General features: G+C 37.9%; 1 protein-coding gene across 2 annotated transcripts in view; it reads left to right on the forward strand.

Moving 5' to 3' along the window:
* LRP6 (LDL receptor related protein 6) overlaps positions 1 to 14416 on the forward strand; it is a 170282-nt gene that overhangs the window by 5282 nt on the left and 150584 nt on the right. For both annotated transcript variants that reach the window (XM_018048470.1, XM_018048471.1), the window contains exon 2: positions 13461 to 13854. In XM_018048470.1, coding sequence (XP_017903959.1) covers positions 13461 to 13854 — 394 coding nt within the window. The remainder of the gene's footprint in view (positions 1 to 13460; positions 13855 to 14416) is intronic.

Below are 14416 nucleotides of genomic sequence, written 5' to 3' on the forward strand. Positions count from 1 at the left end.
ATGCTCAGGAAAGACAAAACATGTTTTGGGCACTGTTTTAGGCCAGTAAGTTTTGAACTTGATTATTCTGCAACTAAAACTACGTGAAATACTTTGATATTTTCTGTTAATTTAAATAAACAACATGGCCTCTACTTATCTTACCTTTTGAGGGATTACAACTTGAACCTTTTATGTGATTATTATAAATAAGAATAAATAGTTGACTGTGAGATTTATTTTAAAATTGCCCATATTTATGGAGAAAATAAAGTTGCTAATTGAAATTTTTGTCATTGTATTATTTGTTTATAATAATTAAAATCATTCGATTGATGGACTTCTCCCTGTAGGGTGGGTAAATACTATACTGAGCTCCTGACTTGTATGTTTCATTCTTTATATGAGAGAGAGTCTTTATATTTCTTCTGTAAAAGGAGCCTCCCCTTAATAGAATTCTGCTTCTTGTGAATAACTTGGAAATTTAGTCAGATACCTGGACTAGGCAACCTAAAGAATAGAATGTTTGCCTTTGAGATTATTCATTTAAAACATAATTCATCATAAGTATAAGGAAAACAGTTATTTGTTATTATTAGTACCTGCTTTTGTTTCTCAAGCTGTTAGTGTTATTTGTGGCAGTAGTGACTTTTCGCACAAAAGGTTTAGGTCATTCACATGAGAGATTGGAAAATTCTGAAGTGTGCCTGGGCTCAGTTTAATGAAAACTAAGTAATTCAGTGCTAAATTTTGTTTCTGTAATACCTTGCTTGGAAGGGCCAGGAGCTTGGGGATGTGGAGTGAAATCATACTTTTAGGCAAAAAAAAAAAAGTGAATTTTTAAGTTGTTAATTGACACTAGAAAGATGAATGACTGACCTAAGGCCAGATTGCTTGTACTCTGGACAGTGATTTTACACACAGTGCCTTCTGTGTGCATCTGAATTCACCTGTATCTTATGGTTTTGAAAGTGATACCAGTCACTTTTGATAGGGGAAAATAAATATCATTGTAATTTTGGAGGTCAAGAGGCTCTTTAGTTCTTCTTCGCTTTCTGCCATAAGGGTGGTGTCGTCTGCATATCTGAAGTTATTGATATTTCTCCTGGCAATCTTGATTCCAGCTTGTGCTTCTTCCACCCCCGGGTTTCTCATGATGTACTCTGCAGATAAGTTAAATAAGCAGGGTGACAACAGACTGGTTCCAAATAGGAAAAGGAGTACGTCAAGGCTGTATACTGTCACCCTGCTTATTTAACTTTTATGCAGAGTACATCATGAGAAACGCTGGACTGGAAGAAGCACAAGCTGGAATCAAGATTGCTGGGAGAAATATCAATAACTTCAGATATGCAGATGACACCACCCTTATGGCAGAAAGCGAAGAAGAACTAAGCCTCTTGATGAAAGAGAAAGAGGAGAGTGAAAAAATTGGCTTAAAACTTAACATTCAGAAAACTTGAGATCATGGCATCTGGTCCCATGACTTCATGACAAATAGATGGGGAAACAGTGGAAACAGTGACAGACTTTATTTTTTGGGGCTCCAAAATCACTGCAGATGGTGACGGCAGCCATGAAATTAAAAGACGCTTACTCCTTGGAAGAAAAGTTATGACCAACTAGATAGTATATTCAAAAGCAGAAACATTACTTTGCCAACAAAGGTCAGTCTAGTTAAAGCTATGGTTTTTCCAGTAGTCATGTATGGATGTGAAAGTTGGACTATAAAGAGAGCTGAGTGCTGAAGAATTGATGCTTTTGAACTGTGGTGTTGGAGAAGACTCTTGAGAGTCCCTTGGACTGCAAGGAGATCCAACCAGTCCTAAAGGAAATCAGTCCTGAATATTCATTGGAAGGACTGATGCTGAAGCTGAAACTCCCAATACTTTGGCCACCTGATGTTAAGAAGTGACTCACTGGAAAAGACCCTGATGCTGGGAAAGATTGAAGGCGGGAGAAGGGGACGATAGGGATTGAGATGGTTGGATGGCATCACCGACTCAACAGCCATGAGTTTGAGTAAACTCCGGTAGTTGGTGATGGACAGGGAGGCTGGACAGGCTGTGGTCTATGGGATCGCAGAGTCAGACACGACTGAACTGAACTAAATTTTGGAGTTTGCATGTAGGTGGTTTGTTGTATTACTGATAAGTAAAAGCCAATCCAGATTAGAGTAAGGAAAGACTTTATTCAGAAAGATAATTGCAATAGGGAGAATGCTCTGACTGCACCATCTACAGGCATTTCAAAATAAAACACAAAAAGATTTGTATGAAGCGTGAGCAGTCTAGCAGGAACTTTGTAGGAGTGTGAGCTGAGTGGGTGATGGTGAGCAGATTCAAGATGAGGAAAGTGAAACTGGAGTTTCTAATTTCCTGCAGAGTCAGTTGATGGCCTGGAAAGAGCTGTTGGGGACCTAACATCAGCTTGCTTAAATTTAGGGCTAACCAAACTTTAGGGGCTTGTAGGAAAGAGAAAATTCTGACTAAAGTTAGACTTTTTGGTCAAGCCAAGTCAGTGGCTAAGCAAGGGCAGTTTTGAGCACTTGGTCAGTCCTACTGTTGCTTAAAACAAAATTTGTCAGTCTTAGGAGTATGTTTTAGTCCACTCAGGCTGCTCTAACAGACTATAGACTGGTTGACTTACAAACAACAGAACTTCATTTATCACAGTCTGGAGGCTGATAGCCCAACAGCAGGGTCTCAGTATGGTCAGATTCTGGTGAGGACTCTCTTCAGGTTGCAACAGCTAAGACTTCATTTTGTATCCTCTCAGGGCAGAGAGAAGAGAGGTGTCCCTGGACTCTTACAAGGGTACTGGTCCCATTTATGAGGATTTTGCCCTTATGACCTCCCCAAGGCCGTACCTCCTGATAACATTCACTTGAGGGGGAGTGTAAGGTTTCAGCATGTGAATTTTGAGGGGCACAAACATTCAGTCCACAACAAGGTAGGCTAAAGTCATTGTAAGTTTGGTCTGATTATTTATGTAGGTGTAGGCATTTTAAATTTGCTTCAGTGGGATTTTTTAATAAGGAATCTTGGAATGAACTTTAAAGGCCCCTTGAGGCCAAGAAAGCCAAGTCAGGTACTCACCATTGGATTTCACTGGCAGTACTTAGAGATTTGGGTGAATTCTTCAAGTCCCCAGAATATCCTGGGGTTCCTGCCTGAAATTAACTTTGCTTACTTTACCTTTAAGTCTGAGAACTATGTAAGCCAAGTACCAGTCTGGTTTTCCCAAGAGGACTGTAAGCATTGCTCCATAAAATCAACCACAGCTCCTTGAAAGTGTCTGGTGGTATTAGATTAAAGGAACATGACTTTCAAATATGACATCCAGTCAAAGCCTTGGTTGCATAATAATGTTTCAGACTCTTATTGAACTTATGCAAATAACTATATTGCCATGAAAATAAGAAAACTCAGTTAATACCTGAGTGTTTTTTTTGAATGATGGAATCAGGGAGATAAAGATAAATGTCTTATGTTCGTTTACAGAAGTAAACTTGCATTGTAAGTTACTTATATTGTCATTGAATTACAGGTAGCTTAAGAGAAAAGAGAAACATTCCTTATATCTAGAGAATAGGACATTAAAGCATCAGCAGTATTTTAAAACTCACAGTCACTGTCAGTTTATTCAGTCCTGAGTGATTAATTCTTGTTCTGCTAGATCTTGGGTTAGCACTCTCATGGATTCATAATCCTGACTCAGTATAGTCTCTAAGTTATTTCAGTGATGCCATCAGAAGCTTGTGTCCAAGAGTACAGTCCTCTTTCAGCAATACTTGTTGAAGACAAATGCTTGGCCTGTAGCTGATTTGCAGGTGCTCTCAGAGAAACATCAAAGTAAAACAACACTCAGCACTCTGTAATGACAAGACTTAAAGTGATGGTGATAGTTTATTATGGGTAATTTCAAAACTGAAAGATGCGATGAGAGTTTGTTATAGAAAATAATGCATTTGATAAATAAGTTTGGTTGTCTTTATGGTATGCACACCAAAATAAGTTCAGACAAGTTTTAGGCAAAATACCTGTAAACATAATGATTAATCTTATTTTTAAGAAGTAGATATTACATTGATTCATGAGTATAAATGAATATAATCTTTGCAGAGAAGACTTACAGGTATGTAGTAATCCTGAGACATAATGTATCTTGAAGCATATAGTTAGAGCATATGAAGAATAATATCAAGGTTATCAAGTAAATCTTTTTTAGTTAAGTCTGGAGTAAGTTGTGAACATCTGTCTAATAAAATTCCATAAAAAAGTTGTGTGAGTCCCTGATGGAGAACCCTCACTGGTCTACCAAGAATATACTGTATTCAAATTAAAGAAATGAAGTTATGACCAAGATAATACTAAAAAAAATCATAAAAGAGTAATGAAAATTACAATTGACACTGTACTATTGTGTAATATTGGAGAAAGCACTGCTCAGTCTGTTGATCAATAGAAACATGTTGTGGACACTGAGACTAATGATAAATTTCCAGGAACCTCATTCAACTTTTAATCATATTGACATTTTACCCATTCAGATTTAATTTAGGGAGGGTAAGCATCTCTTCTGACTTGACTGTGCTTCCCGTAACATTGGAAGCATAACATTGATCAAATAAACCAATTATTTTTAATGCCTCTCTTTTTACAAGGTGAAAGGATTAATCCTTTGTGAACTTCCAGAGGCCCTTTAGGAAATTCTAAAGAGTTACAGGTACAAAACACATCATTTAGTATTTTATTTTGAAAAGACAGAATGTCAAAAACTGTGAGGAAATTCGAACATTCTATTAAATAGGATCATGGATCAGTGTCAAAAACAAAGTTTTTTTGAAAGTGAACATAGGAAGCAACCTTATCTCTTTCAAAAGTGAGAAGACTTTTTAAAAATAGTAAGATGTGATAAAATTAAGACCAAGTACAGGAAATTCTGAAAAGACACTGAATTTTTGGCTTCCTGGGAGATTGGTTACTCAGAAGGCAAAGAAAAACCTTTTATAACCTCTTTAAGAGCAGATCAGTAACCCAAAAAATTTTTGTCATTTTAGTAGAAAATCAGATTTTAGTTTTATATAAGTATATTTGATAGTGAAGCATTTTCTGAAAATCTTACAAATAAACCTGTCAGGTCTTAGTGGCTTTGATGACAAAATTATTTTTTTCATGAATTTGTTAAAACATTCTGTTCTATTCAGGTTTTGTTCTATACATGTTCCTTTTTCTCATTCTGAAACACTTTTAGTCATTTTACTTTAGTACTGTTTTCTTTTTCCTTAACAGCAACATCTTGCATAACTTGTATACAGAGTTGTTCGTTTCTGTTATCATTTCTCCTTTAAAATGTCTCCTTTACATACAAGATTGTAATTTATAATTACAGTAACTTCTATTTTACAGAGAAAACTGTGAGGTAAAGAATTGTGACTTGTCATACACCAGCATTTTGTAGTAGACTGGCGGAGCTTATGAATATACATCTTACAACTTACAACTTCTTATAGTCGTATTCTTCCAAATAGTACAACTTCTCAGTGTGGCAGAAGTGAATGTATTTATTAAAGACTCAAATATACATAGCTTCTTGGTGCCATGAAAATAAGAATCAGAAACCTATATAAACTTGAAATGCTTATGCCTCAGTGTTCTGTCTTACATAGAAATGACCTAGGTATTTAATGAATAACTTAGTAACTTAAAGCCTTAGACTTATGCTGAAAGATTTTGGAAACGATCTTCAAGTTGGGCTATTACAAGGTATAATTACTTTCAAAATACACTTTGTCAGAATAATGACTCAATTTGTCTAAATACAGATATAGATATAATGCTAGTTTATTCTATCAATAAACCTGTAAAAGTTTAGGAAGAGAGTTTTCAAGTAGAATAAAAATGGACTCTTGTGTTATACTTAATACCTGTAACTCAGAAGACATAGCTGCTTTTATTAAACCTATGATATCAAACTAGTCTCACATACCAAAGATTTGCCTAAATGTTTTTTAACTTGGATTTTTAAAACATTTGGGTTAGTTTCTACAATTAAAGTTGTGAAAGGTTAAGAATTTTAATTTCCTTAATTTCTGGAAATATCTTCTATGAGCACTTTTTGTTGTTTTCATTTTAACAGCTTTAGTGACACCATGCAATTCAAGTGTATAATTCAGTAGTTTTTAGTCTTTTCACAGAATTGTGCCGCTGCCACCTCCACCACCATCAGTTCGACTCAGAATAGAACTCCTTTAAGGGATTTCACAATGTAAAATTAAACTTGGCAATACCAACTGAAGGTAGGGAAGTAATTTTCTAATATGTTCTATATATAGATATATATACACACACATATAGATACATGTATGCATATGTATGTACAGATACACACATATGTACACATACATATAACATGCATACACATGTACACATAGGAACACTTAAATAGAGAGCTTACTACAGCTTCAGTTTAAAGTTTCAGCTCACTGATGGTTTGTATAGAAGAGCTCATTCTCTTCCTTCCTTTATTTTTAATTGTGTTTCTGGCAGATAGGGCAGGTTGAGATTACCTGCTCAGTCACTGTGAAGGCTAATGTCTTCCCACCATGATTTGTGGAGGAGACCTTTTGGATTTTCTTTGCCCTGACATGTAATCTAACGGAGACTGTGGACTGCATTTTGAGTGAGGGATGGAAGAGAGACCACAGGCTGTCTGGGTGTCTCAGAAGCTCAATTTGAGTGGATAAAAGATCTAGCCTGTTTCCAATTTGTATTTTTGACTCCAGGTCCAAGAGTCCCTAGTGAGTTAAAGGGAGTCTTAAAGTGATAGTGACTACAGGGAGCTGAGGGGTTGGTGTGAGAAGAGTGGATAAGGGGGGTTGAAGAGATTGGGGTATTAAAGGAGGACAGTTAAGGATTCAGGGGGATCTGAAGGGAAGCTTGAGGGTGGTAAAAAGGAGGAAGGGAGAGGATGGTGGAAAAGGTGAGGTTTTAGGGAGATCCATCCTGTTTTCTCAAGGAGGATATGGAAGTTCTAAGTTTTCGTAGTAAAAGTCTGCCATTTTTTGAAGATACTGGACTGAATTAGTGCTGTAATGGTGAAGCATGTTGGGTAAGATGGAAGGGCGTTCAATGTAGTGAGAATTATCTATGGGATTAGATAGTTAAACCAGACATGAGACTTTGAAAGAGCTGGGAAAGAGTATTCCTTTGTGAGGAGCCAAGGAAATTCCCTTCTGTCATCTCCACTATAGGAGTCGGGAAAGAGGCCTCACAGAAGAGCTGGGAATATTCCCACTCAAGAGTTGGAATGTAATGGTTGAGGTGTGTTGGTTGAGGTGTGTTGGGGTCAGAGAGTCAAAAAAATTCTTTGCTGGAAAATATTAAAATAACTTCTCACCATGTTGTAGCAGATAAGATGGCTATAGCATTGGTTTGCACAGAGTCGGACATGACTGAAGTGACTTAGCAGCAGCAGCAGCACTGGTTCAGGATTTAAACTCAGGGAAAGATACCTGAATCTCTTAGCAGGAGAGGAGTTGAAATGACTCTCGAAATATGATTATTGAGGTGGGGGTGGCATGGGTGAGGTCCAATCCTCATCCAAGTCATGTCACTATACAGATGTCAAATAAAAATAAATTCCTACTTGGCAAGGAGAGATTCTATTTGAAAAGGCTTTTGCAATAAGGAGATTGCCCTGACCACAAGGTAGCAGGTATCTCAGAATCAAACACAAAAAGGGCTTTCAGTGAATAGTACCAGCAGGATCTTTGTGGGAAAGTGGGGCAAGTGGTTAGAGGTTAGCAGATGACATGACCCGGGCAGTTTTAACAGGAGGGGTGGGGGTGGGGTGGGGTGTGTGTGTGTTGAGCTGGTACTTCAAATGAGTTCTTAAGAGAGGGTGTTCTGGATGGGCTTGCTTAAGCTTAGAGCTAGCCAAAGTTTAGGGGTCTGTGGGGAACAGAGAAGCCTGACTAAACTGGTCAGACCAAGTCAATGTGTCAGCTGGGCTGCTGCTGCTGCTGCTAAGTTGCTTCAGTCATGTCCGACTCTGTGTGACCCCATCCATAGACGGCAGCCCACCAGACTCTGCCGTCCCTGGGATTCTCCAGGCAAAAACACTGGAGTGGGTTGCCATTTCCTTCTCCAATGCATGAAAGTGAAAAGTGAAAGTGAAGTTGCTCAGTCGTGTCCGACTCTTTGCGACCCTGTGGACTGTAGCCTACCAGGCTCCTCCGTCCATGGGGTTTTCCAGGCAAGAGTACTGGAGTGGGGTGCCATCGTCTTCTCTGAGGGTAAGATAAAGTTATAGGTAAAAGTCACCTAGTGGAGCCCTGAGGTATTGAGGCTTTTTAATTGTAGGCAAAGGATATCAGAAACCTTTTTGAATTGGATAAAATAACAAGTATTAGAAGTAGGCTTCCTGGTGACTCAGATGGTAAAGAATCTGCCTTCAATGCAAGAGACTCAGGTTCAATCCCTGGATTGGGAATATCGCCTGGAGAAGGGAATGGCAACCCATTCTGGTATTCCTGCCGGGAGAATGCTATGGACAGAGGATCCTGGCAGGACCCCTCAGGACCCAGTCCATGGGGTCACAAAAAGTCAGACACGACTGAGCAACTAACACACACACAAGAAGTAGAAAAGGGAAGGGAGAGTGTTGAGATCTTTTACTATTGAGGTAGTTTAGCATGGGGTAATGAAGGGCTGGGGTAGGGTAGTGGTCTAAAAAGTGCAAAACAAGAGGCAGAGATAAGGACCTGCTAAGGAAGAATCAAGAAGATTGTAATCGGCAGACGGGGCCCAGAGAGAAGGGGGAAAGGAAGGTGTCAAGGATGGCTCCATGACCCAACAGATAAATTAGGAAAATTGTGATATCATTGACTTGAGGGTTTCCTGTGGGAGAAAGGTGATGAATTTAATTTTATGGCAGGGAGAGATGGCCAACTTGTAAAATTTTCTTGTCCATACTCTTGTTCTTTAAGTACGGAAGTATAGAAGAGAAGGTTATCTGAGTTTACCTGATCACAAGCAGCTCAAGTCCAGTGATTTTCAAGTCATCTCCAGCCCGAGTTTCAGGTCTGCCCATGCAGCTTCTGGTTGGCCATCTCATCATCCTGCTTCTTATATCTGCAATGGCTCCTGCCAGGTCCCCGCTATCAAAACATTTTGTTTTTAATAAAGCTAACCTTTCTATCACCAAGAGAATAATTAACCACAAAATCTTACAGTATTGATGTACACTTCATTTAACCATCTGTTAGCTATTGACTTGTTTAGTCCAACTTCCCATCTATCACTCAGCTAAACTGCTTTCTCCAAGTTTTCACAACCAGATCCAACTTCCCTTATCTGTCCTTAATTCTTGACTTCTTTGCAGCATTCAGAAATGTTGATCAGCATACGAACTTCCTATGTGACCCAGCAGTCCCATTCCTACTTGTTTATTCAAGAGAAGTGAAAATGTATGACTCCACAAAAATTTGTACATGAATTGTTACAGCAGCTTCACTAATAATAGCTAAAAACTGTAAACAGTCTGAATGTCTACACACTGGAAAATGGATAAACAAATTTTAGTATATACATACAGTGGAATTCTGCTCAACAGTAATGTTGACACATACAACAAAATGGATGAATCTCAAAAATATGCCAACAAAAGAGTATACACTACAAGATTCCACAAAAATCTAGATAACAGGCAAAGCTGATCAGTAGCAACAGAAAGCAGCTCAGTGGTTGGCGGGGCCAGGAGTAACTGGGATATATGGCAAAGGAACAGAGAACTTTGGGAGTAATAGAAATATTCTGTCTTGATTGGAGTGGTTGTCACAGTTGCATACATTTATTAAAGTTTATTAAACTGTACACTTTAAATATGTATCTGTGCATTTTATTGAATATAAATGATGTAACTTATATACAAAAGAAATAAGATTTCACAGAATGACCAATATATATATACCATTCAAACGAGAGAGTATATGAGAGGATGAGATCATTGAGCTTCCTAAAAGGTCTATTTCCAGTTGGAAAATGAATGTTGACGTATTCCACCTATGTAGAATGTTCTCCATATAATATAGTGTTAATTATTCTGGTCATGCTTAACCTGCCTTTTAGTTGCAAATATAGGTGTAGACTGAGAAAGGAGGAAGGGAAACTTGTCATTTGAGACTGAGGACAACATAGAGGCTGATGGATGGGATATAAAGAGATTTTTGAGAGGTTTAAGATGTTGGGGATGTATAATATTTACCTCACTTCCTGCTTCGTTGAGATTACTTTGTGAGATGATGTGGGATGAAGGATTCAGAGCATGGAATTTGTCTTCAGGAAAGCAGAAAAAGGTTAGAATGGCACTAGAGAAAGATTCGGAGCAGGCGATGGCACCCCACTCCAGTACTCTTGCCTGGAAAATCCCATGGATGGAGGAGCCTGGTGGGCTGCAGTCCATGGGGTCGCAAAGAGTCGGACACGACTGAGCAACTTCACTTTCACTTTTCACTTTCGTGCATTGGAGAAGGAAATGGCAACCCACTCCAGTGTTTTTGCCTGGAGAATCCCAGGGACGGGGGAGCCTGGTGGGCTGCCATCTGTGGGGTCGCACAGAGTCGGACACGACTGAAGTGACTCAGCAGCAGCAGCAGAGAAAGATTGGTAGGAAGTTAATAAAGGAAAATAAGGATTTCTGAGCTCTTGTAAGGGTTCACTAAAGAGATGTGGTGATTATTTGAGTTAGGAAGTCTGGGTATTAGGAAGTCTGAAGGTAAGTGCCTTGGAATGAAAATATTGAATGCATGGCATATATGCTACAACTCAGAAAGTGTGGGGATCCAGCGTATTTCTTTAGTAGATTAAAACAGTATTGGAAATCAAATTACACCTTTTAGATATCCAATTTAATATATTGCTAAATAGATATTGATGACAATATTGTAGAAAGTATTCAAGTATCAGAAGGATGTTTGGACAGGATGAACTCTGGGATTTCTTTTTAATAGTGTGTATAGATTTATACATAGTCCTTTAGAAATCCTAGGTTGTAATCAGTATTGCTAACTTAGATTGACTTGTCCACTACTCCCCCCGCCCCGCCCCGCACTTTTTTTTGTTGTTATTCTTAAGACTTGTGAGGACTTAGATGACCAGAAAGGTTCTTTGGATTTTGTAGACCAGATGTTTAGTAGAAATTATAATGTTTGACTTGAAAGTCATGAAAGACATTTAGCTGCCACTTAATGTTGTATGCAGATTTTGTAGTTTTCCAAGGAAAGTACCATAAAGAAAGGTGCCCAATAAATATCAGATTATTACCACCCTTGCATTTTAAATTGTAAATGTTTTGGGGCTGTTTCTTAGCCTTATGCAGCACTTAGCGTTATATCCTTGACTAATATAACCTTTTTCCTGGTTTTTGTAATGGACGCATAGTATGAGGGACTCAGTTTTAAATAGTGCCGTGAACATAATGCGGACTGATAGTGTGATGTATTAAGGGCTGAAGTGAGCCAAAAGGGAATCTGTGATGGAAATTTACTAATTTGCCAATAGCAGCTGTAGGTACACAAACAAGCAGAAAGGGCTATCACTTTCAGAAAAAGCTATCTGCCCATTTGGTTTTAACTAAGAAAGTTGGATTTAGACTTAGAAGGAAAATTCATGTTGTGCTTACTGATGAAAATAGTGGCCCTCATAAGTCTGTCTGGCCAGCACAGCCCATAAATTGGCTTAAACATCACTTTTTTATTTACTCCTTTTGAACACTTTACTTTTTCAAAGATTAATTTCTTAAATGGGGCGTGGTTAGTTTTCAATGGTAGTTGGTCTTCGCCTTGGATGACAGGCCTTTAGTGAGTATTGTAAGAGAAGACCGTGTAGGTCATTACTTCTTAACCCTGGGCTTTTTGTTTGGATGCCTCATTTGTGTTCTTCATCTTAGCCTGTAGATCTGTGCTGTCCATTTGACCACTTGTCTACTTAAATTTAAATGACTTAGGATTAAATAAAGTTAAAAAATTAACTTTTTAGTTGTAATAGCCACATGTGGCCAGTGGTTATTGTATTGCACAGTGGAGAGAACACATCTGTCATTGTAGAAATTTCTGTTGGATATTGGTGCTCTGGATCTTTAATAACTATTGATACCAGGAAAGTAAATGTCAGAAGCTTGGAATAAATGCTTTAAAAAAAAAAACCCAAACCAGTATTTTGGGTAAAAAAAGAACACCATTTATACTGCTTCATTCCTAATGGCTTCTGCTTTCTCAGAGTTAAATACTGTCTCTTAGGATAGGCTTTATGTATAATTTTTAGTATTAAGTCTTATTCGAAGATCATTTTAATAATAATATAAAGCAATAAAAAATAGTTGTATTAACTATATCTGCCAGACTGAACAGTTTTATTAAGGTATACTTGATAACAGAGTAAATTACACGTAAGTGAAGTTTAATAAGTTTTGACAGATGTATACACTTCTGGAACCATCATCAGTCACTACAGTATAGTCATCACCTACAAAGGTTTCCTCATGCTCCCCTATCATTCCTCCTTCCTTTTCTTTTCCACCTTCTCTCCCCACCTCCAGATAACCACTGAACTGCTTTTTGTCACAATAGATTAATCTCAGTTTTCTAAAATTTTGTATAAATGGAGTATGCAATATATACTTCTCTCTAACTTCTTTCATTCTACATAACTATTTTGAGATTCGCTCAAGTTACATGAACAGATAGTTCACTACTTTTTTTCGGGAGGAGGGGGCTATGCTGTGTGGCATGTAGGATTTTATCAGTAGTTTTTCCACCAGGGATTGAACCCAGCCTCCCTTCAGTGGAGGCTCAGAGTCTTAATTACTGAACTGCCAGGGAAGTCCCAATAGTTCATTACTTTTTATCGTATGGATATATCACAGTTTATTCATCCATTAGTCTGTTGATAACATTTGGGTTGGTTCCACCTTGGGTTATTACATATAAGCTGCTGTGAACTTTATACATAGGTCTTTGTACTGACATTACACTTTCGTTTCTCTGAAGTAAATATCTAGACATAGAATGGCTGGATCATATAGTAGGTTGTTTATTTACTCTTTTAAGAAACTGCCAAACTGCTTTCCAAAAATGCTGCACCATTTTACAGGTCCCCCCTCAATAAAGTATGAGTGGTCCACTGGCTCCATATCCTTGTCAAATTCTTGACATGATCAAGCTTTTTTATTTGATCTGACAGACTGTTTTAATAAGAACAGACTGTCCTGATAGAATTGATTTCCCCCTCTTACAAGTCTTTTGTATTTAAAATGCTGCAGAAATAATGCTTTGTTTGTGAAAAGATTTCGACAGTTTTCCTATACATTTATTTACTCTTTGATAGTATTTGCTTACCATCTCTGATTTGAAACTCAGTTTATGGGAATCAATACATTTTGTTTATTTTGACTTACGTACTTTTCTCTTTTTGTTCTAGCGGCCCCTTTGTTGCTTTATGCAAACAGACGGGACTTGCGATTGGTTGATGCTGCAAATGGCAAAGAGAATGCTACGATTGTAGTTGGAGGCTTGGAGGATGCAGCTGCGTTGGACTTTGTGTTTAGTCATGGCTTGATATACTGGAGTGATGTCAGCGAAGAAGCCATTAAACGAATAGAGTTCAACAAAACTGAGAGTGTACAGAATGTTGTTGTTTCTGGATTATTGTCCCCTGATGGGCTGGCATGTGATTGGCTTGGAGAAAAATTGTACTGGACAGATTCTGAAACTAATCGTATTGAAGTTTCTAATTTAGATGGATCTTTACGAAAAGTATTATTTTGGCAAGAGTTGGATCAACCTAGAGCAATTGCCTTAGATCCTTCAAGTGGGTAAGTTTTGTATAATGTACAAAGGTCATTGTATCTCCTCCTGGCTGTTTTCTTTCCATTAGCATAGACACCCCTCACTTCCAAGAGAAAAGAAACACGAGACCCCCCTTTTAGGTTCTTTGGACTTCTTTGTCAAGTAGACTTGAATGTGGGAAGTTAGGTCATGTTCTTAAAGTAAGGTGTGTCTATAAATAGTTCTGTGTTTCTAGTATCAGGGGATAGCCATGTTTATAGTTCTTATTTTATCTTCTGCATATTTTATAATTATGAGAGAATCATTAGAAGGCAGAGAAAAAGGAATGACAAGAGTGGTATGAGATAGATCAAATCTTCTGAATTTATACCTTTTATTATATACACCATTATTTTATAATAGTGTTTTTTTATTAAGCTGATTTTTTAGTATTTCAGTGTTGAATGAAATGTAAGTTGTTAACTCATATCTAGTTCACTAAACATGTATTTGTCATGAAGTTTATTTTCTAATGAGAGAAATCTAAACCTGTGGGCAAATCTTGCCGTGTAGAATGTGCCCTGGCCCCCCGGTGCCTCTCTCTTACCG

The sequence above is a fragment of the Capra hircus genome, chromosome 5 (genome assembly GCF_001704415.2).
Source record: "Capra hircus breed San Clemente chromosome 5, ASM170441v1, whole genome shotgun sequence".
NCBI classification, from domain to species: domain Eukaryota; kingdom Metazoa; phylum Chordata; class Mammalia; order Artiodactyla; family Bovidae; genus Capra; species Capra hircus.